We start from the raw sequence: 24,593 nt of genomic DNA, 5'->3' as shown, positions 1-24,593 counted from the left end.
AAGTTGACACAATATTATATTACTTATGCCATTTAAAATTTTTATATAGGTACAACTAACCAAATAATAGGACGTGTATAATATATCATTATTGTAGCGCAAGTGATTAAAATATCATTCGTTCAAATCAAACGAAGAAAATGCAATTAAAAATATACACACACATATACATATAAATACATAATATATAATATGCGTTCGAGTAACATGTAGGCGGCCATCCGTAGGTGTATAGCTCCTAAAAAATGGGCCTTAAACGCAATGATATATTTCTTTCTCCGGATTATATCGTATTATATTGTTACCGTAAAAGCAACATATGACGTATGCCTGTTATGACGGTTCTAATAATATTTATCGAGAAAGGCGAACTATCGAATATGTATACAAATGCGTTACGATAAAATAATATGGCAACGACGACAGCGTCTAGAATCGTGTGACGTATGTGTTGTCGTGAAAAAAAAACAATGCGAAATCGTAAAAATATGTTATGTTTTGTCAAGAGACTTGTCGCCAAAGAACTGGCGAAAGGGGTTATAGTGGGAAGGGAGGAGTTGGGGTCCTGGGGTCCGAGCATATAGTCCGCACGATTTATTTGATGTGACATGACAAGCCGCCGCACGAATGGACGCCGCTCGCGAAAGGGTTGTTACAACTTCGCGTGTTAGAGATTAGTAAAATATACCTAGCCAGTTATAATAATATTGTTATTTATGTTCAATTCCCCTCCCAGTGACCCTCCCAGCGTCGCACCCTAAATTCGAACACGTCAGGCCGGCGGCGACCCATAAAGATCTTCTACGTGTACCTATATGTGGTATGTAAAATGATGGTGGTGGGTTTTTTCTTTCAATCCAAAAACAATCATTCGATCCCGCCCACGGATCGCTGATAAAAAATTAAATAATAAAAATATATCTATGTATAAATATGTAGTAAAACGGTTTCGAAAATGTGCAGACTTTTTACATTTGAAGCTGGTTCGAACTACATACAAAAAATATTGAAAATTTCTACATCCACCATCACCTGTATTTATTATTAATATATATCGTGATATGGTATCGAATGACGTTCGTATACTTTCTCTATCGTCGACAATTTAGCATATGAGTCCACAGACGAGCATTTTCTTGGTATGAACTATGAAGATGTGTGTGTATGTGTGTGTGTGTTTGTGTGTACCGTCTGGAGTAATAAAAAACAAACTCTATCCAGTAATGGTTGGTATGTAATTATTGATAACTTGGTAAATAACTATAATCATTATATATAATAATATGGAATAAAAAATGAGAAAAAAAACATCTATTATATTCCATTATTTTGCATTTATTGCGGGTCAGTGATCAATAAGTTATAGTCTATATTATTAGTGATTTTGAAAACAAATATTATTGAATAAAGAATACTTTTGTTTAAATGTTGATATATAAATTATCGAATCATATTGAACAATATAATATATAGTTAATAAATTATATGGTTAATTATAAATAATCGTTTAATATTTTAGATCAGCGGTTCTCAAACTGTTGTACGCGAAAGACTACATGATGGTACGCGGAACTGCGGAAGGCCGCATGGTGGTAGGATTTTTAATCTTCAGTGGTACGCGACTGATTGATAATATACTTAAGTGGTACGCGAAATAAAAAGTTTGAGAACCGCTGTTTTAGATAAATGGAGGATAATGGAAAGGGTACCCTGCAAAAGTTATATGGTTTAACTTCGTTCGTCTAAACTTTATAACTTATTATTTTTGTTTAATAAATTTATAATTTATTATACTTTAATAGAAAATTAATTAGTTTCCGGTTATAAAGTCAAAAATATAAGCAGTAATTAATACATTTAAAAATATTCTGAAAATGATAAAAAGTAATAAAAATGTATATATTTTTCGTAAAAGTTTAAAGCGTTGCGAATACTTTAAATGCAAATCTCAAAACTGACAAATAAAAACCATTTATAGTCAGTTAAATGGGCATCTATATGTCTAAAATTTAAATACAAGAACAATAAAAAAAAACGAGATATAATAGAGCAGTATAGACTACAAATGTAAAATGTTCGATGCCATCGACCCGAAACACCACCTCAGCGACTTTTGACCCCGTTTGATAAACCGAAATGCCCACCGACCGCGGGGCCTGTTTTACATGGTATTATATTGTTTGAAAAAATAAATTTCGGATTACATAATAATATAACATAATAGTATTAATTTTATATCATGTTCACGGACGACGTGACAAAAACCTCAACCCACGCGTGGTGCTGATCCGCTGCATTTTCCGAACAACGATTTTCAATTAAAATGCCACTTTTGATGTGTTCTATATAATATAACGAGAAACCGCAACCGTGGTATACGAAACCATTGGCGCTGCAACGGTAGCATTACACACAACGAGGTCAAAGGACTCGGGTTACCACGCAGTCCAGACGAGCATTTGAAGCTAAGTACATATATACACAAAGTGATTATTTTATCAAACAACACACATTATTTTAAAATGTATAAACGTTTTAAAAAATATTATTTCATCATAATTTTCAGTCAAAATAAAACATTTCTAATTTTTTTTTTATTATTTTTACTATTTTCATCATTATAATTTTAAAATTTTTACTTTTTCTTATTAACAAAATATATTTTAAAATTTCTTGAAGTAGATTATCTTTCGGGGTATTTCGACAAATAAAAATCTGAATTCGGACGAGTAATTTATGAGCATAAGTTTATAAGTTATAACTTACTATTTAAATTTTTGGTGAACGGAGTAGTAGACCATCATTTTATAAGTATTCCATTTCTACTTCACTCCGCTAACCTAAACTTTAAATAGTTATAACACAAACGATTCATCCGAATTTAGATTTTTATGTATCAAATATTCCGATAAATATTCTGCTTCAGAATATAAATTTAAAAAGTAATATGCTATTTAAAAGAAATAAAAATAAAATATTATAACGATAAAAAATTTAAAATATTTTCAAAAACTAATACATTTTGAAGTAATATGAGTGTTATTTGATAAAATAATCACTCAGTATTATATAATCTGTTATGATTGTCGGGACTCGAGACTCGTGTCGTCTGATTATCGGTTCAAATTCAACATACGTATTTCACACTTGTATAGGTACGGTTGATATTTTGGAACGAAAAGGTTCCCATAATCAACAATAATTTATCGTAAAAAATTCGAAATTCTTATATACTTGTATTTATGGATGTGAGATGTTATGTATGAGGAACGGAGGATAAAATAATCCCTTTAATTTAATAACTGTATTTAAAATTGAACAACATCCGTGGAATAATAAATAAATAATATAAATAAACTATTGTTATCGTCAGATTCAGCATATTTAAAAGTCATTTTTTATTAGTAAATACTATTGCGTCTCACATTAAAAATAACATTTCAATAATAATAAAAAAATTTGTATTATATTATTATTAGTTAATATAATTACTAATAAGGTTTATGAAACAAATGCATATAATGAAGTTATTAAAGCGATTAAGTTACGTGATAACCTATTAGATAATTATAACATAAAATCATAAAATCAGGTAATAACTTGGGTCTGAAATCTAGGGACGCAAATGACTTTAAAAATAATTTACAAGAACAAAATTTGTTATCTAGACACAACTTATTAATTCGTCAGCTTACATACATTGTTGAACACATTTGTACATATTAAGTTATTAAATTCAGCACTTCGAAAAAAAAAGAATAATAAAAAAATAATTTTGTGATGACTAAGATTTCGGGTCCAATCATATCTATTAATTCAATATAGCAAATTATTACTTAAAACTATTTACAATTGTTAGGTATTATTATTATAATTATATCGTGATTTCTAACAACGGATTTGGCTGATTTACTCTCTCATCAATGACTTTCAAACTTTCAATACTTATACCTACTTATATGCGGTGCGGAAGTGTGTATAATATATAATATTCGATACTTTCAATGTTCACTTTTTTATTATTATTCACTCAGTCATATAGACGGTCGTAAATTATATCATAACATTTTAAATTGTGTACATGGGTAATTATTTCAATCGAATATTCTGTGTTCTGACAATGCGGACATGTTTTTTATATTTTGGTCTATAACGGTGAGAGTTTGAGTGTAACTACAATAATGACCGGTCAATTTAACGAGAAACAATATTAGTTGTGTTTAAGTTTAAGACATACATCGTTATTGAAAATTTATATTATGGTAACGTTTATAATAAATTATGTTCTACCGTCGCGTGTTTACAGTTTCTAAAAAAAAAAATAGAATAAAATCGTGCACAATTTTCTATTTTGAAATGTCAGAGTTCGATGATTTTTACTCATAGATCATTAAGTGTTTTACTATTTAATAGACAAACATAATTGTTTATTCTTATTTATTAATGGGTAAGTTGGTAGATAACTCAATTTGTAACGTAATTTATTTTGTCGTGTATCATGTATGCTTAAATATTATATATAACAATAATAGTTATGACCTATTTATATGATATTAATAAGCATTCAATATTCTTACAGAATTAATTTTTTAAATAAATAAATATATAAAACTTTCAATTAAAAACATTTTTAGAATTACATAATATTGTATTAAATAATGGTATAAAATATTAAAGTGTTTACTGAGAAGTATATACTTTATTTTTGTAGAACAAATTGATTCTTATACTATTATCTTATGGGCGTATGTAGAATTAATTATTTGCTACTTTGTTTTTTAAACAAAATATATTGTAAAATGAGATAATTTTTATTTAAAATGTTTAGATGTATCGGTAAATTATTAGTAAATCTTTCACTATGTAATGAATTACCATATAATTATGATATCCCATGACATTAATACTATTTATTTTTTCCAAATACATTTATTAGCATAATGTGCGTATACTGCGTATGAGTAGTATTTAAATATCCATAACGGCGATATTATTTAATACATTTATTGTATTTGACTGAACAACATCCATACGATGTTGCTTATCACAATAATGGTATATTAATAACATTGAATGTTTCATGGAGCGTCTGTGCTTTAAATTGAACGTTCAAACTTCAAATGAATACCTGACTAATGAAAATATATTTTAACTGCTCTTTTTCTTATAAAAAAACGAGTCAATTGATCAAATTAACAATTGGATGTCAAAACCGGAAACGCGTGTGGTATATAAAGTCAACAACTCCGAGCAACCTACTCGTTGAAATATGTCGAGTGACTTAATATAATTCAAATATTTTGTGCAAGACCTTCGTCATACACGCATGTCTATTTCTGTTCTGTCCACCTCTATTTGGACGAAAATTATGTGGCTAGCACAGTGTTCGAATCGTGATTGTGTTGAAATATTGGTCTAAGTAAATGATATATTATTTACATATTATATTAACTTGACTTGACAAAGTCGTAAAAGAGTATACACTCTTTCGCGAGTTTACGAAAATCTATCCAAAATCATAGGGCATATCACTGTGTATATTATATCGTAAATCAATATAAAATGCATTACCTAACTTTATATCTTAACACATGTCGGATAGTGAGAGTTATTATAATTATAAAAAGTATGCATAATTTAATAGATGTCCTAGCATTTAATCTATTATGTAATTTTACTACTGCAATATATTATTTACGTTGAATATTTAAGTATACAATTATATTGTATACGTTCTAATACCTAATTAAACACGCAATTATTATTATAAATTATTGAATTATTTAATATAATATGATAAATACTTAAAACTTATATAAAACACGATTATCAATAAAAATAACAAAATATTTGTATATTACATAATTATTTCAAGTAAATATAAGTATTATATTATACTTTATTTTAACAAGTCGTGTTCAATATAACACTTTTTACAACAGTAGGAATTGATATTTTATATAATGAAACTAAAAATACATTGAAAATACCACCACTATAGCAGTAGTTTCCATTTTCTGTTGATTTTCTTGATTGTATTACACCAATACCAATATTATTTAAAAATGTCCTCTGCAGGCGTCACTAAATTCAACAATACTGCTATAAGTAGAACTATAATTATTCATAATTGTCCGTCAATGTGTTAAGTGTATATGATATTTTAATTTAATATATTTAACGTGAAATATTATTATCTACCAAGTACCAACTGTTCTATACGACTATATATTATTTATAGAATTTCGATCATCTATAGCGTATATACGCATTAAACGAAATTTATTAATGGTTATTGGATACTATACGTTTACGGAATATCCAGAACCTTTCAAATCAACAGTATAGTGTTTTCGAAACGTTTTCGGGCAACATATAATATAGGTGCCAACTAATATAAATCAACTATCGTGCATTCTTATGACAATAAATTGTAAATTGTAAATATTTTCGTGCGTGCATATCTTTAAAAGCCAAATTCGCTGTTTGTCTATTCAATGTAACTACGGTGGGTGTGTTTATAATTTGTTATGAAAATTAATTAAGTTTCTAAACAGCCATAAAAGTATCTGATGCTTTTCTTATCTCCATGCGTGCTTTCACTTTTTCGTTTGAACACCAACACTACGAAAGTTGGACGCACTAGGCAACTGCACCGGAAAAATTTAAAGAAACAGTATCGAATCTAATGATACGATGCACGACTACGTACTTGTACCCATATTATGATAACATGTCAAAACATAATGAGTTACGACTAAAACGAGGCGGACTCGAGTCGTGCCAACGCGAAAAAATCCAAAAAGTGATCGGAAGGAAATGACAATGAGAGAGGCGTATACCCGCGATCAAAATACGTGCGTATGGCAGTTGTGTGATGTTATATATGTATAAAAATTAAGATTATCGACATGAGTGATTTAAAGAGAAAGAAAGAATAGAGGAAGTCGCGATATTATCGCAGTCATTAGATGATTATTAAATTATTATGTTCTTTTCGTGATTCTGTAACACAATAGATCGTATAATTTTAATTCAGCACCGTGATTCCATTTATAACGATTACAACACCGTGTGGTCTGTAACGTATAGGCTTATAAATTATAATGTAATAATGTATATAAATAAAGTGTTAAAACTGTTTGTATAGATAAGAATGTAAGATTATACTGAAAAACTATTATAATACTTTTTTGGTTATCGTAGTGGTTTTGCAGAGATAAATGTTCCTTTCGATAAATTGTTAAATTCATAAATAAAGTAAGTATACCGATACGTGTATTATTTCATTATTTGAAACTTTAATTTTATTTATTTATCACAAAATTAATCAAAAAATTTAATGTATATTTAGTTGTTCGAAAAGTGTCCAAAATATTAACATGTATTTATTATTTATTTTTACCAAAGCAAAAGGACAAATACCATCAATGTATTATTATTAGTTTTTTTTTTTTTTTTTTATGAACGTCAAATAAATATTTAAATAAAATAAAGAGAATAATACGCATTATTTTATCATCATGTCATAACTCATAATATAGAAACCGACGGAAGACTTTACGAGCAATGAATAATTATGGTTTCGAACTTAAGAAATTGTTCATAATATTATCCTGCAATATTAAAAATAAACGTTTAATGCTCGTAAGTTGTGTAACGTTTGATTTACGATCGGGAAGTATAGTGCATATAAGCATCGCATACGTCAATGAAATGTATTGGTTTGCATTCGTTATAAGTCCACGCAGGTACGTACATTTATACGTCTAAAAACATTAAAGCCATGTATAAATAATATTTTTTGTTTATGCACTGTTGATATATATATTTTGGTGCCTACATATATTTTACTTTAATAACGTACTCTGTACAATTATTGTATAAAATAGAGGTCTATACGGTTTTGTTTCTCGCGCATTTGTGTATCGTATGTATAGGAGTGTGACGTATCGGACGGCATAACGCTATTTAAATAATGTAGATAATATGTGATTATTTTTACACACAATCGTACGAACTACGCACAAATGCACAATACAATTAAACAAGATCTGAAGACTGTAGTTTAGCTCTTAGCTAATGTTAAAACGTTTGATTGATATATATTGTCAAATAGGATAACACGTCAATGTCACGGATGCCCTCGAGTGCGGACGACGGTATATTATATTAATCATATTATTGTCGTCGTTCTTATTATTAAAATAATTTATAATCATTATTTGTTATTATTATTATTGTAATCGATCCAGTACCATGATAATGTATATCAAATTATTTTATATGGGTGCGATTTCGTGGTGTCTGTTTTTATATTAACAAATAACAACGACGATCCCTAGCGTACAGTTTTCGTGACAAAAGGTTTTTCCGCTAGATCTTCAATATCAAGCACACACACATTCGAAAGAATAACACACGGACTACGCGCGGTATACACTGTAGTACAATATAATAAATTATGATAGTAAATAATAGCGTATCTTATATTTTACTCTTACGCACACGTGCTCACTCACAACAGTGAAACGTCAAACATTCCACAGAATGTTTCGGTTTGTACAGAATCATACAAGTGCTGCAGGTTTCTGTCACCTGCGTGTAATGTATAATAATATCATTATAATCTAATAGTTTTTTAATTTCCAATACGCAGATCGTAGCCACACAAACAAAAACGTAAACAATCGTCAATAAGCGCAAAATACGTTGTCGTACTCGTATTATAATAGTGATCTATATCGTATATATATATATTATATATATATATAATCCTTCGATCGCGGTCAACTAGATATATTGTGGACTACAACAATCGACGAAAAAATGAAAATCGCATTATTATGTCTATAATATATTATATCTGTTAGGTATATAATATTATAATATATTCTTCTCGTGCAATTCTCCATATTCGTGTTCCGCACGACTAATTCCAATATAGTGGGTAATACAACACACAATTTAAAATATATTATCCTTTTCGATTTTCTCCCATATATATATACTGTTTTAAGACGATTTGTCTCGAGTCGCATAGATTTCAACTAATGAATAATATTTAAAAAAAATAAAAATAAAAACTTAAATGCATGTACTAATAAATAATAATATAGGTAAATTGTAGCAGAGACGTATAAAACCATTTAAATCTACCTGGCTACCTAAAAACTACCTATATAATGCACGTGATTTGGTAGATGGATAGTAAATACTTAAAAAGTTAAAAAGTTAATAAAAAAAAAAAGTCAATCGTTTGAAATATATAGTACATTTGATTGAATCTGAAGATCTAACCGGGATAAACCGGAACCTACATTATTATACGATGTACAGTATAGTTTCGCGTAATATTTCAAAATTTGGGAAATTCTCATGTTACATTTAAATCAATTATCGTCTTATTCTTAAACGTGTGTTAAGCGAAATATTTTCATGTTTATTTTAATTAGTATTGTTAGTTAGTAAGTAGTAGGTATTGATTACTAATTATTAAAAACAACGTTAAATAAAAATTTATGAATTGTTCAATTTCGCGATACCATGACCAACTATAAAACAAAAATACAGGATTATATATTTTTAATTTTCATACGAACTCGCGGAACTACCGAAGCCAAAGTACCGACTATTGGATAAGTGATAAACGACTGACCGTAATCGTAAAATATATTTGTTTTTAAATATCAGTCGTTTTATGGACTGATTTTTTTCGAAGGTTGTTAGCAATGTTTATTTTAGGTATAGATCCGGTCCTGGTTGTATAATCGCATGTTTTATAAGACTCCGTTAAAATGAAGTTTTGTCGGTTTCATTGAAAACTGAATAGGTACTGATGATGTGTATAGAGGTACATTAGCATCGCCGATCTTTATATAAAAATCGTCTTAAAACGTATTATTTTTTATCGTTAACATAAAAATAATAATAATAACAAAATCTCTTAGAGTCTCAGCTCAGTTCACGACGATGCGTCCAACAATAAAAGATAATTGAAAATGGTTTGTACATCACTTTACTGCACGTGGCGCTTGAATTTTTATTATTATAATACATTAATTCCTACATGTATACTCTACATTAGAAAGCAGTTTTTGAATATTTTATATAGATGGTATGAATACGTTTTACGCCTATATTTATATGTAAAATACAAAATTAATGTTATTGATGAAAAAAAAAAAAAATGTTTTTTAAATGTAACAGAAACAAAAAGAGTGATTTTACTTACAAATTTATTTATTCATAATAATTGTTGTTGTATAACATGCATAAGACAAGTTTGATTTAATCACAGCACATGTAAACTACAAGCTACACCTGTCGCGCCATAAAAAATAATACCTCATGTATAGCCGTATAGGTATTATGCGATTAAATTAACAGACTGCGATGGATTATACGATGACGATTTATACCCAATTTTACGATGTACGAATTTTTTCCATTTTTGTACGGACAGACAATCGACAAACATAAATTTGAAAATAATTTTATATCGAATCAATGAAATGGGCACGCGGTATTGTATACGATTTAAAAACGCTATTGTTACTGCAACTCACAACCAAAGATATATTAAACTCGGACAGGTCTGTCGTACAACGTATCTCGCAGGAAAATATATACCTATTATAGAAATGTATTATTATAATATATGGTAACCGTGTGAAAAGCAAAGTTTTTTTATTTTTGTTAATATTGTACACACAAAACGCGTCCATATGAATTGTTACAAAACGAAAGCGTTATCATAATAATAATAATAATATAATAAAATGTGTGTTGTAGATATTACGATATGTAAGAGTGCATGACTATTATACAGTTATAATATTATTATATAGGCGTACCTATACTACCTTAATAACAAGTAATAACAGTATAATGACGCCGTAATGCCTGAATGAAACTTAACTTTTTTATCACGCGTGTCCCGTGAGTATTATTTTTCTATAATATGTACAGCTTTATAGCTACAAATAAACGCGTTCTGTAGAAAGATTTTTTCGTATAAACTGCCGCTCGCGAGATAATAATATAAATTAATCACATAATTATGTACCTATAATATTCCTAAACTCGTCGTATGTGTTGTTATAATAGTTCACACCGCTCTGTCACGACGAGTACCTACGCATCTACATGTATGATGAATTATTATTGACTTCGATATCTTAAGTTGTGTATTACTGACCTCTACACGCGTATCGTAAAAAATAATTTGTGTTGCCCCCTACGTGCAGTGCGTAGCCCTCGGCGGCTCAATATTGGTCGTTTTTGAATTTATTACCGTATTAACCTAGAGTTAGACCGTAACATTTTCATCGTTACACACTCGCGGTTTGTTCGGCGTTAGATATAATCCTTTCACACGCATTCGTTTTCGTATATAATATCATATATTATAATAATTAATAAGTATGACGTGCAGATACACATATGCGTGCTGTGAGAAACGACGAGATATGTCCGATCGACCGATCGGGTAGCGATTTTTAACGGATCTGCTGTGCGAAGAGTTGCATTTCACAACTTTCTGTTAGTTTTTTTTTACCACCGCGACCAATTCCAATGACCCAAAACCTAGTAACCAATTTTGGAGTGATATTCATTTTCCTATCTTCTACGTATACATTGTACATGGATTGTTTTGTATACTGGCTACGCGGCGGTGCAGTATATCACATTCTTTATCCGTTTTTGAAAAATAATAATGCACTAACGACCACCAAGAATATGTTATTATTGAACATGTATATACTATGCATACCTGTATATTGTATTGAATACACCAAATACATGTTGTCACTAATCACGTGGTCCCTTGTTATACAACCACAGCCTCCATCAACACCTATAAATGAGATACCTTACACACAGGTAAAATTATTGTAATAACACGGTGGAGATGATAGTATTAAATAATAAACGTGTGGGCAAATAGATGCACACACAACTATGACCATATATATTTTAACTATATATATATTACATATAATACACATACGACGTGTTTGATGAGAAACAATTTATGTTTAACACGTTTTTCAGTTTCTGGACCCACGTATGTAATATTGTAATATAGATCACACTTGATCGTATTTTCAGTTTAAACCAGTTACCAAGTATCCGATGTGTTGATGTATAATACACTTAATATACGTAATTACTTGAGTCATTTATATTAATATGTAGGTATGAACCGAAATTATGGAACATTTATCTATATCGTTAAATTATAACTTCGAATTTTAACGAAATGTATCCTCATAAAAAGGTATTATCTCTTATAATATTGTTTAACAAATAAGAAATTATATTATATTATAGGTACATGGATTTTTTTAAATTAAATCACTTACATATTTTTAAATGATTTAAAACATAAATTAGCTATTGTTAAAGTTTTAAATAATGTGTTCTAGTTTAATAATATGATATGGTTGTTATTATTATTTTTTAATTGATAGTTGCAATTAGTGTTATTGTAAAAATGCTATTTTTCATTATTCATTTGACATTTCAATATGTCCAACTAAATTTCAAATTATATATTCACTAGGTATAGGATATTTTCACATATTTTTAATTCCAGCTTAAACCCATGGTTTTAATCCAATAAATTTCTAAAATGTTTTTAATAATCACCCGTACGCATTAATGTATTAAATGTACTTAAATATGTTATACATTATAGCCTATATATAAATATTAAACGTAATGATTCAAGGACATAAACACACAGACACACAATACTCCTGTATTGTAGGTATTGTATGTACCTATAATTCTTACGAGCTTAAAAAATAATTTCCAATATATTCGTAGTAAACATCAAGTAATAATCAATAATAATTTATCACCTATATTATTAAATTGAATGAGTAAACTTCTTTAAATTTCTTAAGTTCGTGAATCATAAGTTATTCATGATGCATATTACAGGATTATTGAAAAAAATCAAAAATCTATCCATTAAAAGAATTTCTTATTTTTCTGAATTTTGATAGTAAAATTTCCGGTAGCCGTACTAGGTATAATGTTGATATGTATTTAACCTGTTGACTTGGCGTGGCGTATGATAATAATTATAAGAATAATAATACATTTCTCGTTTCGCGACGTGTGATGATGCGTTGTAGTTATTACCTATTCACTTCATTATTATTTATTTATATTTTTTCGTTAGATCGTCCTCATGACAATGCTGAGTACATAGGTTCTAAATAAGTATATATATATACACGCGCGCGACGTATTTTTTTTTTTTTTTTATCATACAGGCGTACATGAGTTATAAGTAGTGAAAAGAAAATATGAAGAAAAAAAATACGGTGTACGAAAGAAAGACGGCGGCGGCCGTTAACAATGCTCTCGATAAAATGGCCTTCGGTCCAAAAACCGATCCGACTCGATTCCACGCGCTCGTCCTTATACAGTTACTTATTAATTTCGCGGGATGCTGCATGCGGGACCTCCGGGCACAACTACCATAGGTAATGCCATATATAACGCTACGCGTAATAATAATATATACGTTCTTCTGTATGTGATGCAAACACACACAGTCACTGCACGGGTGTACATATCGTCAATTCGTTGAACTCCAAACTATCTATTGATTAGGTTCAACACCCCCGCCCTCATTGTTGTTTGTTCATTACAACATGATATTATATCGTTGTAAATTTATATTCACGATAATGATGCAATACATGTGCGCTTATAATAATACCTACTATATAGCTGTATTATTATATATTATTAAACCGTCGACAGTTGCTCAGGAAAAACGTGCCATATTTAAAATGTATGGTTTTTAATTGTTTGAACGTATTATTCAAGTTCAGATTCAAATCGGGGTAGTTATATACTCAATTCGTTCAAAACAAATATAAACTTGTATCGCGATTAGTGTCCCTTAAATCGTTTGAATTCCACCACGAATGTGGGACGTACAGAATATGAATATTATATATGAAACAGCTGAACGTATTTCGCGATTTCAAAAGCCGGAAACGCAATAGTTTAGGAATTTTGATTGTTCACGTGTTGATGCAATGCGACGTCATATACCTATACGGTATACCGCATGCGAGCTTAAGGGTTGTTTCAAAACAGTACGACTTGACCAACTCACTAATGGAAGAAAAAATATTTATTTAGGCATATTGGCAATTTTTTTATAGCAGTGTAATATAATGTAATACTTGTGTACACTATACATTATGTTTTACACGTATCATACTGAAACTAAACTATATAGATTATAGATGCACGTGTGACGTATTAATTGCGCGTGCCACAGTAATTATGGGTAATAACTTTCTGCAGTAAACAATGCATGATGCAATAATTTGCAATTATTATTAAATTATTATTTCAAATTATTAAACACACGATAATCCTAAGTATATTATATTGTTGACATGATTCGTGCACTATATTATATCTATTAAAATATTGTGTGTTGACGAATACGTAGCAATTTTGTTTATAATAAATGTATACTATTATCGTACGTGCTTCCAGCAAAATAGATTATCATCAATTAATCCAAGTAGCAAAGATTAAAATAATGTAAGATACGTCTTCTTGTATTATATAATGTAATAATATTTGTTAATTAATAAAGTCATACATACAATTTTGTAAAAATAATATAATATTTTTATGGTTTGCAATCAAGTACGTCGATCAATATAAGATTTAAAAAAAATAAATAAAAATGACTCAATAGATATCTTATATTCTGTATAGTTTTATTTTTAAACGCCTATATTATATTTATTAAAGTATTTTATAATAATATTACTATTTAAGTAATAACATAATATTATTCTATAGGTTTATATTTATTTTAATATACGATTAAAAAGTAATATAGTTGTAATTCACTTAGACATAATAATAATAAAAAATAAATAATATAATATAATATATATATATATATATATATATATAATCAATAATACATATATTATTTTTATTCTTGCAGATTTTCTATCATTTATCAGTATAAGTACTTTAATTCCTACCGCGGTATGACACACGCACACACATAAATGATATAAGTATACTATAATAAATGAGATGAACGATTTAGATTGAACTTCAACAAGTACCTATGTTTGAATATGATCGATTGCCCGTCCGCTTATAACGTGTGTACGAGCAGCGGGTATTATAACATTACAATAATAATAATATTTGTTTATTAATATATTGTATTAAGACATTACAATGTAATATTACATACCTACCCATTATAGATGTTTTGACTGATGATAGACCCGTGTATGATGGCAGTGCGTGTGTTTTTGAAAGCCGCGCTCGTCACATTCACCATATAGATCCCCACCACCTCCACGTGTAAGCTGTAGTGCTGGAGAAAGTTTGCGGTTTACGAACGGAAAAAAAAAATTATTATTAAAAATAATAAAAATAAAATAAACGGCGTATCCCTTTTGTATATTCGTTTAGTTTATACGTCTTATGACGAACGAACACGTACTAAATGTTTGGTTAAATGTACCTATTGTACCTATGCGTTAATCAATTGTATAATATATAGGTAATGACTCGATGAATTCGGATTCTGAGCTACAAAATCGATCGTATATTGGTTAAAATTTCCGAATAGTATATAATCGTTTGTGTATATTTTGTATTAATTTATTATGTTGGTTATATGATATATAAACTTAAAATTCACTGCAATCATTCCATCCTACTGTGGTCATTACAAGTAATAATACTACGATAATATAATAATATGATGACAATTTAATGAGAAAATGTAACGTATTACAAAGTGTTGATTGTTATATTTTATTATGCTGATCCGGTGCATTTTGAAGACGCAATTCTCATTTTCAATTTAACATGCAGTATTTAATCGGGTTACGCAAATAATTATGACATTTTTTTTTTTTTTTTTTGTTGAACACGATTAATTATATACTACGTCAGTATAGTACAGGTCGCGTTCATATATAATAAATATAGTATATCTTTAGATTTGTTTTAGTTTAATAAAAAGTTTATAGTATAATATACATAATAAAGGTATGGTAAATAAATTAATACTACGCAATAGAAATATTTTAAATGTAGAATTGATGGGAAACTGCCATGATATAATAAAAACATTAGTAATATACAAATTTATTACTTTATGAAAAGGTATATAATATGACGTGCACCGTAAACTATTAAGTTTTTCAAATAAAATATTAATATTGAACTCTGTCTTATAGCGTATGCCTGATTATAATAAATCGGAAATGTTGTAGATATGTTTTCCTTTCATCGCAGAAATGTGATCAAATTTACATGTTTCGTTTTTGCATATTTGATGACGCTAGATTGCCGTTTTTACTATAAGTTATTAGAATTCAAATTAAAAATTAAATGCATTTTAAGCAATATAATTTACTGATTTAAATTGTTTATCGTAGGTAATCTAAAATAGAAATACGGATATGCATATCCTATTATATTATTATGAATTTCAACACTATTGATGATAATATAGACTTCGTTAAAGACGATATACACAAAATTTAAGATCAGAAAATGTTATCAAATTTTGGTGTACCTGCATCGGTGAAGGGTTGTTTACAAGGTGCATTCATTAGTTAGGACTTTCAAGGCAATGACATTTTTGATTTCATTTGCCCCTATCTCTGTAAGTTTTGATCTCATACATTGCTCATCATAAAAACTAAATCATGATATAGATCAGTTGTAAAAGGATAAAGATAATATTGCTCTATCCGCGTAAAACGGTCTCAGATTAACACTAAAATTTAAAATAACATTAAATGATTAAATAATAATTGAGTGTAGGGAACGGTAAGAGGTTTGTGGCTATACTTGACATTACAATAGATTTCTATCTTAGAAAAATTTAAAAAACCCAGTGATGTATGGTAATTATTTCATGTCCAATATAGAATTATTCAGTTTACGCTATGCATGCTATTTATCATTAAATGTTGTGCTAATTTTTTACATAATTTGTTTTTCATCGAATAAAAAAAAAACGCTTACTCATAGGGAACTTACATAATATTTATTGTTTGAATAAACTATTTTTAACCCTCTGGCAAGTAATGGCGTTATTCAAATTAAATAGTTACAGATTTGTATGTATTGGATATTTGAACTTCAGCTAGAATTATTTTACTCTATAAACCAAGTATCGTCAAGTTTTTAAGTTTTTATCTGACATTGGATGTATAAATCCACTAGAATAGCATTGATTTCTGTATATTAAAAATTTGTATGACAAATGAAAATGAAAATAAATGAAAAATTCGGTAATGTATTACGTTTAAGAAACTGTACTGCAGTTATTGTTGCATAAATTCACTACATCTTTGTCGAAATATTATGACGTGCTGATATGTACAAGAAATTGTTCCCGTAAACATCGTTGTGTAACAATTTTAAATTTACAGTGACAAGATAAAATATAAATACCTACATTTCTCCGCAAATTGAAAAATAAAACAAAATTTCAATGATAACGCGCACCTGTCATTTCCTTGCACAGCTTGTCTAAATCTATTTATCATAACGAAAAAAGAGTTAACGCGGCGACCGGTAGTTTCTGCTACAGTGTCATCATCGAGCAGTCATCAGATTGAGAGAAAGCGCGTAATGTATCGTATATTTGATATTTTACAAGTATCGGCTTTTTTCCTGTTGTCGTTGCTAAAATTTAAAATCGAAAACTCAAATTTCTCGAACCCTCACGAACGATATAGTATTACTGCGCGCGGTTTGGTAGTGGTACATAATCGTATTACTGTTTTGATATATTATGACGATCGGCTGTCTCTCCCATTTAAGATATTTTTATTACTATATATACGACGTATATATTTCGTATCTATCGGCAAAATCGTATGAGATGACCACTACATAAGAACGATTGTTTTTAATAGTACGAATTATACCTATAGAGAAAAGGTATAGATTATCATAAATAGACGTATGACAGGCTGCATTAATGATTTCAAATCGCGGAATGACTGGACAAACGAACGATAAATATAATATATATATATATACTTATTACATATAGTACACGTTTGTATACGTTTTTTTGTAGTGGTCGAGAGAAACAAAATCAAAAGTGAAAAATATGATAATTGCTAGCAGGCGGTGTATAATAAATACAGTATGTAATATTTATAAATTTTAATCCTGATCGCATTCAACGCGCATTTGTTGTTTTCTCATTTTTTTTTTTTTTTTTTTTTTTTTATCGTTTCAAGTGATTATTGCATAATGAGATAACTACTTGATCATAATTTAAGAGAAAAAACCAAATTTTCTCCATCTCTTGTATTGTATACTATCTTTAAACTTTCATATTCTTTTAAAGATTTTTAGTATAGAGCCACAGTGAAGACTAACTATATTAGGTTTACAAAATATGATATATTGTCTCAAAAATGTTTATCCATAAAATGTAAATATAAAACTATTATTATAGGACACACTTTAAAATGGTGATTTTTAAATTCATATTGTTATAAGAAATTTTGCAAAAAATAACGGGAGAAAAAAAACAGAAAAAACTGGCATAAAATTCAGGAATGAAAATAATATTATGAGCACACTTTATAACGCATAAAAATATTTTAGCATCCGCGTTATATTCCGTGTTTAATGGAATCTCTCTTTATCTGGCGATCTGCCGAGACGCTTACGTCGCCGTTATTGAATTTCATCTGCTGCTCCAGAGAATCTGGAATTAAAATCACCGTGGTATTTAAATATAATAATAATAAAAAAAATCATGTGAAAAAAAATAAAATGTTATAATAATATAATTATCAAGAGGTATATTATTTTAGAGTTGCAGCCATATAATGATAATGTGTCGAGCTATAGGATATACTTTGATTAAGAAATCGTGAGTGAGACTCATCCGCTCGTCAAATGCATTACATCCGATATGGGTTTCTTCTATATGTTATATATTAAATATATAATATGTAATGGGCTCAATCTGATATGTACACGCGCGTAGTCAAGGTCAATAGGTATACATACATATTATAATAATATATTATATTTTATAGTAAAATATAAAACAGATTTTAATCGCGTCGTCGTCATCTTCACTGTGACCACCTCCGCATACGTCGTTTTATCCATATCTATAGTGTCTGATAATATAATATTGTATTGATCACGGTACGTCTAAAATGAAAATCGATTTTTTTTTTTTTTTTTTTGTTCATTTCGATTTGTTCCGGTCCTCCATGCGCATAATATTACATTATTATGTATACACCTATGTATGGTGCGCTGAACTGCTATTGTCGCGCCAAGCATACAATAATAATATGATATTATAATGAAAATAATATGATATAATAATATTTATTATTATTCCGCTGATTAAAATAAACAAACAAAACGAGAAGGATATAAAAAAAATACACATGCACGAGATGTCTCGTTTCATTAGCGATCCGCGACGGCAGCGAGAGCCCCCACGGCATAATTCATATTCGTATTTTTTTTTTGTTTTTTCATGTCCATACTCGAGATTTTTCTCGTTGTTTATTTCGTATTGTGATGATATTATTATTATATTTATTTTGTCGGTCGTCGCGTTATTGTGGATCTGCGACGTGTATAATAATATTATATGTATCCATAACTATATTAATTATTTATTATGCCACACTTTATATTGTACCTATATTATATTGACATACAGACATAGCACGCCTATATGTGTTTTGTTTAGGAAATTGTTATAGTATATAGACTTGAGAATAATAATAAAACGACGCGTTCGCGTATACGTGTCATCGCGTATGATTTTGACAGATTTTGTTTTACGAGTTTGATGTGTACCAGTTTGGTATTGAATTATAAATTATAATATTATATGATATTATATTATGGAGATGACGATGATGTTTTTTCAATGGAGGAAGTATGTTGAAAACTTTTTTATACTCTCATAATTATTATATTTAACATACACTCTTCATATTGTATTCAATACTGTATAATATATCTATTTATGAATATCGGTTGTTGTATTGTAGGTACGTCGTACGGTACCAACTATCAAGGTCGTTATGTTGCATAAGAAGGTTAAGTGTAGAGTTGTATTATAGAAAATCGCATTCGTTTAACATCCAACAAATGAATTAGATAAGGTAAAATAATGATTAGTATAGTACCGTGAAAATATGATATTCGTAACTCTGTAAGCGACATCCGTTCAAAATTCGATTTCGAATATCTAACAAAATTTTAATATATATTTCAATTGATTTTAGTAAATATTATGCACTACATTATATTCAATAATAATGGAAATAAAATACAATAATGTTTTTTTCCTGTTAAATGAATTGATGTATTTTAAATAGGTATCTATAATAAAACTCCAATAAACAAGCACGAAGCATTACCTAGCTTGTAAGAAAATAACCAAAAACAAATAGTGGTTTAAAATTTTATTTTATTTTCATATAATTTAACGACTTTCCTCTACATTTATTTACTTACCTAATTTTTAAATCTAATTTTAAATAAATCTCTCATGTTATTGTTTATTAATCAAGTAATAATAAGTAATATATTATATATATGTATAATATATACTATTATTATAGTTACCTAATCAATTATTTTATTTTTTTTTTTTTTTATCTTCTTTATGTTTGTCGTCTTTTGAATTTATACTTAGAAAATCTCCCATTTTTATTTTTATGGTAATTTTATAAATATAGATTTGTTCGTGTATATTTTGTAATTTTTATCCCATATCTCAATAATTAAGGATATATTTATTTTCACGAATATTTATCCGTTTTTAAATACTATGTTCAAGTATAAAACGTTATTTGTATAAATTCGCTGTCGTTGCAATGATTAATAACCACTGTTTTTTTTTATATATACATATAAATTTAAAATAAATAGCTGTCTCTTCAACAATTGGCTACCACAGTTAACCGGCTCTAAAAAAAAAATGTAGTTATTATATTAACTGCTCAACCTGCTCCCGTGCGTACGCAGAGTGATATAAAATACAAATAAATTATTTTTATAAGCTTTTCGGTTCAGTAAACATTTTTAGAACAACATGTATTGGTTACAATATTTAGAGAGTTGTACAGGTGAAATGTATAAATCCGAAACATAAAAATAATTTACTATATTGATAATAATAGTAATAATAATTATTAATCCACTATATAGTCTTCACGTGCTTTAATTTATAAGTAAATATCACAATGCCACCAGAAAAATTTGTTGAAATGTGCTTGGCCTTGGATTAATTTTTAATGTAATTTACAAAAAAAATTAATTACACAGTCTGCATATATTATTGTTACAATAGCAATTATTCAATTTGACGATAAGTCGTGAAACACTATAAATGCGTACAAGGCATCTCTCTGAAATTTTCTATTTTGAATTGGTAACTCATGTTAACGTTAAATATGGGCTAAGTAAACAAAAAAAAAAAAAAATGAATACGAAGTATAATATACAACAAACAAGGAACAATAATTACCTACCTAATATCGTAGAAATACTTTGAGTTATCATACCTAAATCATGTACAATTACTCTTTGTTTATGATTTTTAGCTATAAAAAATTTCCTCGTCATCATCAAATATAATATGTTTTTTTACTTTTCAATGTGGATACTTTACATTAAATAAATAAATTTAATGTAACTAATATACAAAAATTATTGTTAGTACTACACAGTGCTACTATTACTGTATTATATATGTTTATCATTATTAGTTCGTGTCTGTAACAATAACGGGCGTATCAATAATAACAATAATAATAAAAATAACTTATTTTTTCTGCAGACCACTTGCTTGTACGATCACATAAGATGGGCCGACGCATTCGTGATTGTCTACAGTGTGGTGGACCTGTCGAGTTTTAACGAAGCTCAATACCTTCTGGACGAGTTAAGCAAACACAAATTGCCGTCGTACTTTGCTACGCTGTTGCTGGGCAACAAGAGAGACTTGGACCATTCCAGGTAAAACGTGCAAAACGCGTACGATATCATTGATAATAAGCTTATTAATAATAATATGAAGTTGTATAACACACGTAGTGTATAATAATAATTGTTGCGGGTGATTGCGTACGCATATAATGTAGACTAAGCTAAGGGGTGGCAAATAGAAAGAGAGAGAATGAGAGAAAGAGAGAGAGAGAGAGAGAGAAAGAGTGATCGAGTGGTGATAAGGAAAGAAATCGTATTGTAGAGTGTTCTGTACGGTATAAACTAAGCATGCCTAAAAAAAATCACGAACGTATGTATAATATGTATCTAAGAAACGTTTGTGGGCCATATAATATATTAATATATGTACCGTAAATCGCATCCTGACGGTGCACGCATAATCTTCATTATAATATTGCAATAAAATAACATAATAGTGTAAGACGATACGCGAGATGTATCGATGACGTTAAACATACATATCATATATTATTTACCTATGTGTAAACAACAATAAAATATAATAAAAACGCGTAGGTGGCGAAATCAAAATCGTCGACACCGTCTGCTCTATCTCTCTCCGTGCTCGCGTGTTACGTTGCGGCATCGACCAATAACGTCCTCGTTTTCTTATTGTTCTGGTTTTTATTTATACGTACACGGCGTTAAATATATATATATCCTTTTTATCTCTCTCCGAGTATCGTATGACAATAATTATAATTATACGTCGAAAACAACTACAACTGTTGTCTCCGCCGCCGCTGCCCCGCGACCATCGTTCCCGTGACTTCCTGTTCGTGTATTATATAGGTATAAATACACACATATACGTATTATTATGAGACTTGCCGCATTTCCGGTTTATGTATGCGTATGTGCGAGCGTATATAATCTATTATTTACCCGTCGCATGTGTTTTCCACGTTTTTTATGACTTTCGATGCAATATATAGACCGCATGAGCCGATCCTTGGTGTTTCTCTACTAAAAATATCAACCACTTCCCAAAGATAACGGACTATTATTTTACTCAGTGATCTCTATCAGCGTTTAGACAAAAAGCAAATTTAATCTGCAGATTCAAATTTTAGTAATTCTCGCGAATTTATTCAAATATAGAAGTATACTTCCTTGTAATATTAATGATCACGTGTAACAGAATATGGAGGAAAGGATTAACTCACACTTAAGTAAACATTATATTTCAAATTTTTCGTTGATTTCATAGTAACGATTTTTTAAATTTCAATTGATAGGATCTAATTCTTAATAAGTTTTCGGAAAAACGGGTGAACATGCTTGGTGAATAGTCCTGTATAATGACAGCTCTAAAAAAAAAAGCAAAAACTGTAATAATATAAATGATATAACATTAATACCATCATCATCATCGTTTTACTGTGCTGTTCTAACAATATTACCATTACGAGGTGTATTTTATAATATAATAATTTTACATTTAGTGAGCCGCCCGCTGATATCGTGCGAATGACAGGTAGCGACGAAGACGTGCATCTCGTTATTGTATATTAATTTCGTAACAATAATCCACGTGCAATTTTCTTATTTTTATATTGATTATATTATATTTTTATATTAGTTTTGCCAACGTTTACCCATACACCGTCTGTACGACTGTACGAAATTATATAATAATACACTATAAGCGTGTCCGTGTAGTTCACGTTACCACGTGTTTAAATATCTTTACGCTTTCAGTTTTCGTTTGCAACAGACCTCCTTCTAAGAATATTTTATATTGAATGAAAAAAAAAATGCTTATCGTGTACACGTTACCGCGTAATGTGTATCATTTGAATGCATCGCACGGCGGGAAGATGAAAAAATAAAAATTTGACACTCGTCGTTGATCAATATAACGTGAATATTTGTTAGCAAATTTTTATAAGTATTTTTTAAATTTTTCTTTAACATTATTTAAAGTTAAATGATAATTTAAAATATAATTTACCATACCAGAGCAATGATTTCCGTGCCGAAATAAATATTATGCTTAGAAAACCAAGTGAATGTAAATCGTTCCAATATCTTTAGGCGCGGATTTTTAATTTTGATGATTATTATTATTCATGTACAATGTACATTATTGAAAGGTTAAATAATTAAAAGAAAAATACATCGTATTTTGTCCTTCACTTCTACAATCATATAATTATTTTGATCAAAGATTTGAATATCTAATTAATTATTGAAATAAGGCTTTAGATAACATTAATATGGTGATTAATAAAAGTAGGCTGTAAGCAATCGACTAGGTATCGTAAGTTTTTTAGTTTCACTACCATTCTCAAAAATCCTCGTAAATTAACGTATCTGGAAATTGCCCGATCCTATTTATGACTACCACATTTATATATTTAAATTTAATAAACGGTTTCGCGTAGGAATGAGAGTTTTTTGAACAAATATTGCTCGAAAACGGTTCATCTGCCGTGTGTATATATTATGTAGATATCCACTATACATATATTGTATTCTTTACACTCACAAATTTATAGTGTACATTTGGAAGTGCCTACTATCAAAACAAACAT

At 28.9% G+C, this 24,593-nt stretch overlaps 1 protein-coding gene across 1 annotated transcript in view; it reads left to right on the top strand.

The window, feature by feature from the left end:
• The window catches only part of LOC112602743 (ras-related and estrogen-regulated growth inhibitor-like), a 73,284-nt gene that overhangs the window by 44,002 nt on the left and 4,689 nt on the right, over nucleotides 1-24,593 (top strand). The window contains exon 5 of the mRNA XM_025350985.1: nucleotides 21,887-22,065. Coding sequence (XP_025206770.1) covers nucleotides 21,887-22,065 — 179 coding nt within the window. The remainder of the gene's footprint in view (nucleotides 1-21,886; nucleotides 22,066-24,593) is intronic.

The sequence above is a fragment of the Melanaphis sacchari genome, unplaced genomic scaffold (assembly GCF_002803265.2).
Source record: "Melanaphis sacchari strain LSU unplaced genomic scaffold, SCAv2.0 Contig8_pilon_pilon, whole genome shotgun sequence".
NCBI classification, from domain to species: domain Eukaryota; kingdom Metazoa; phylum Arthropoda; class Insecta; order Hemiptera; family Aphididae; genus Melanaphis; species Melanaphis sacchari.
This window is presented reverse-complemented; position numbering and strand designations above follow the sequence as displayed.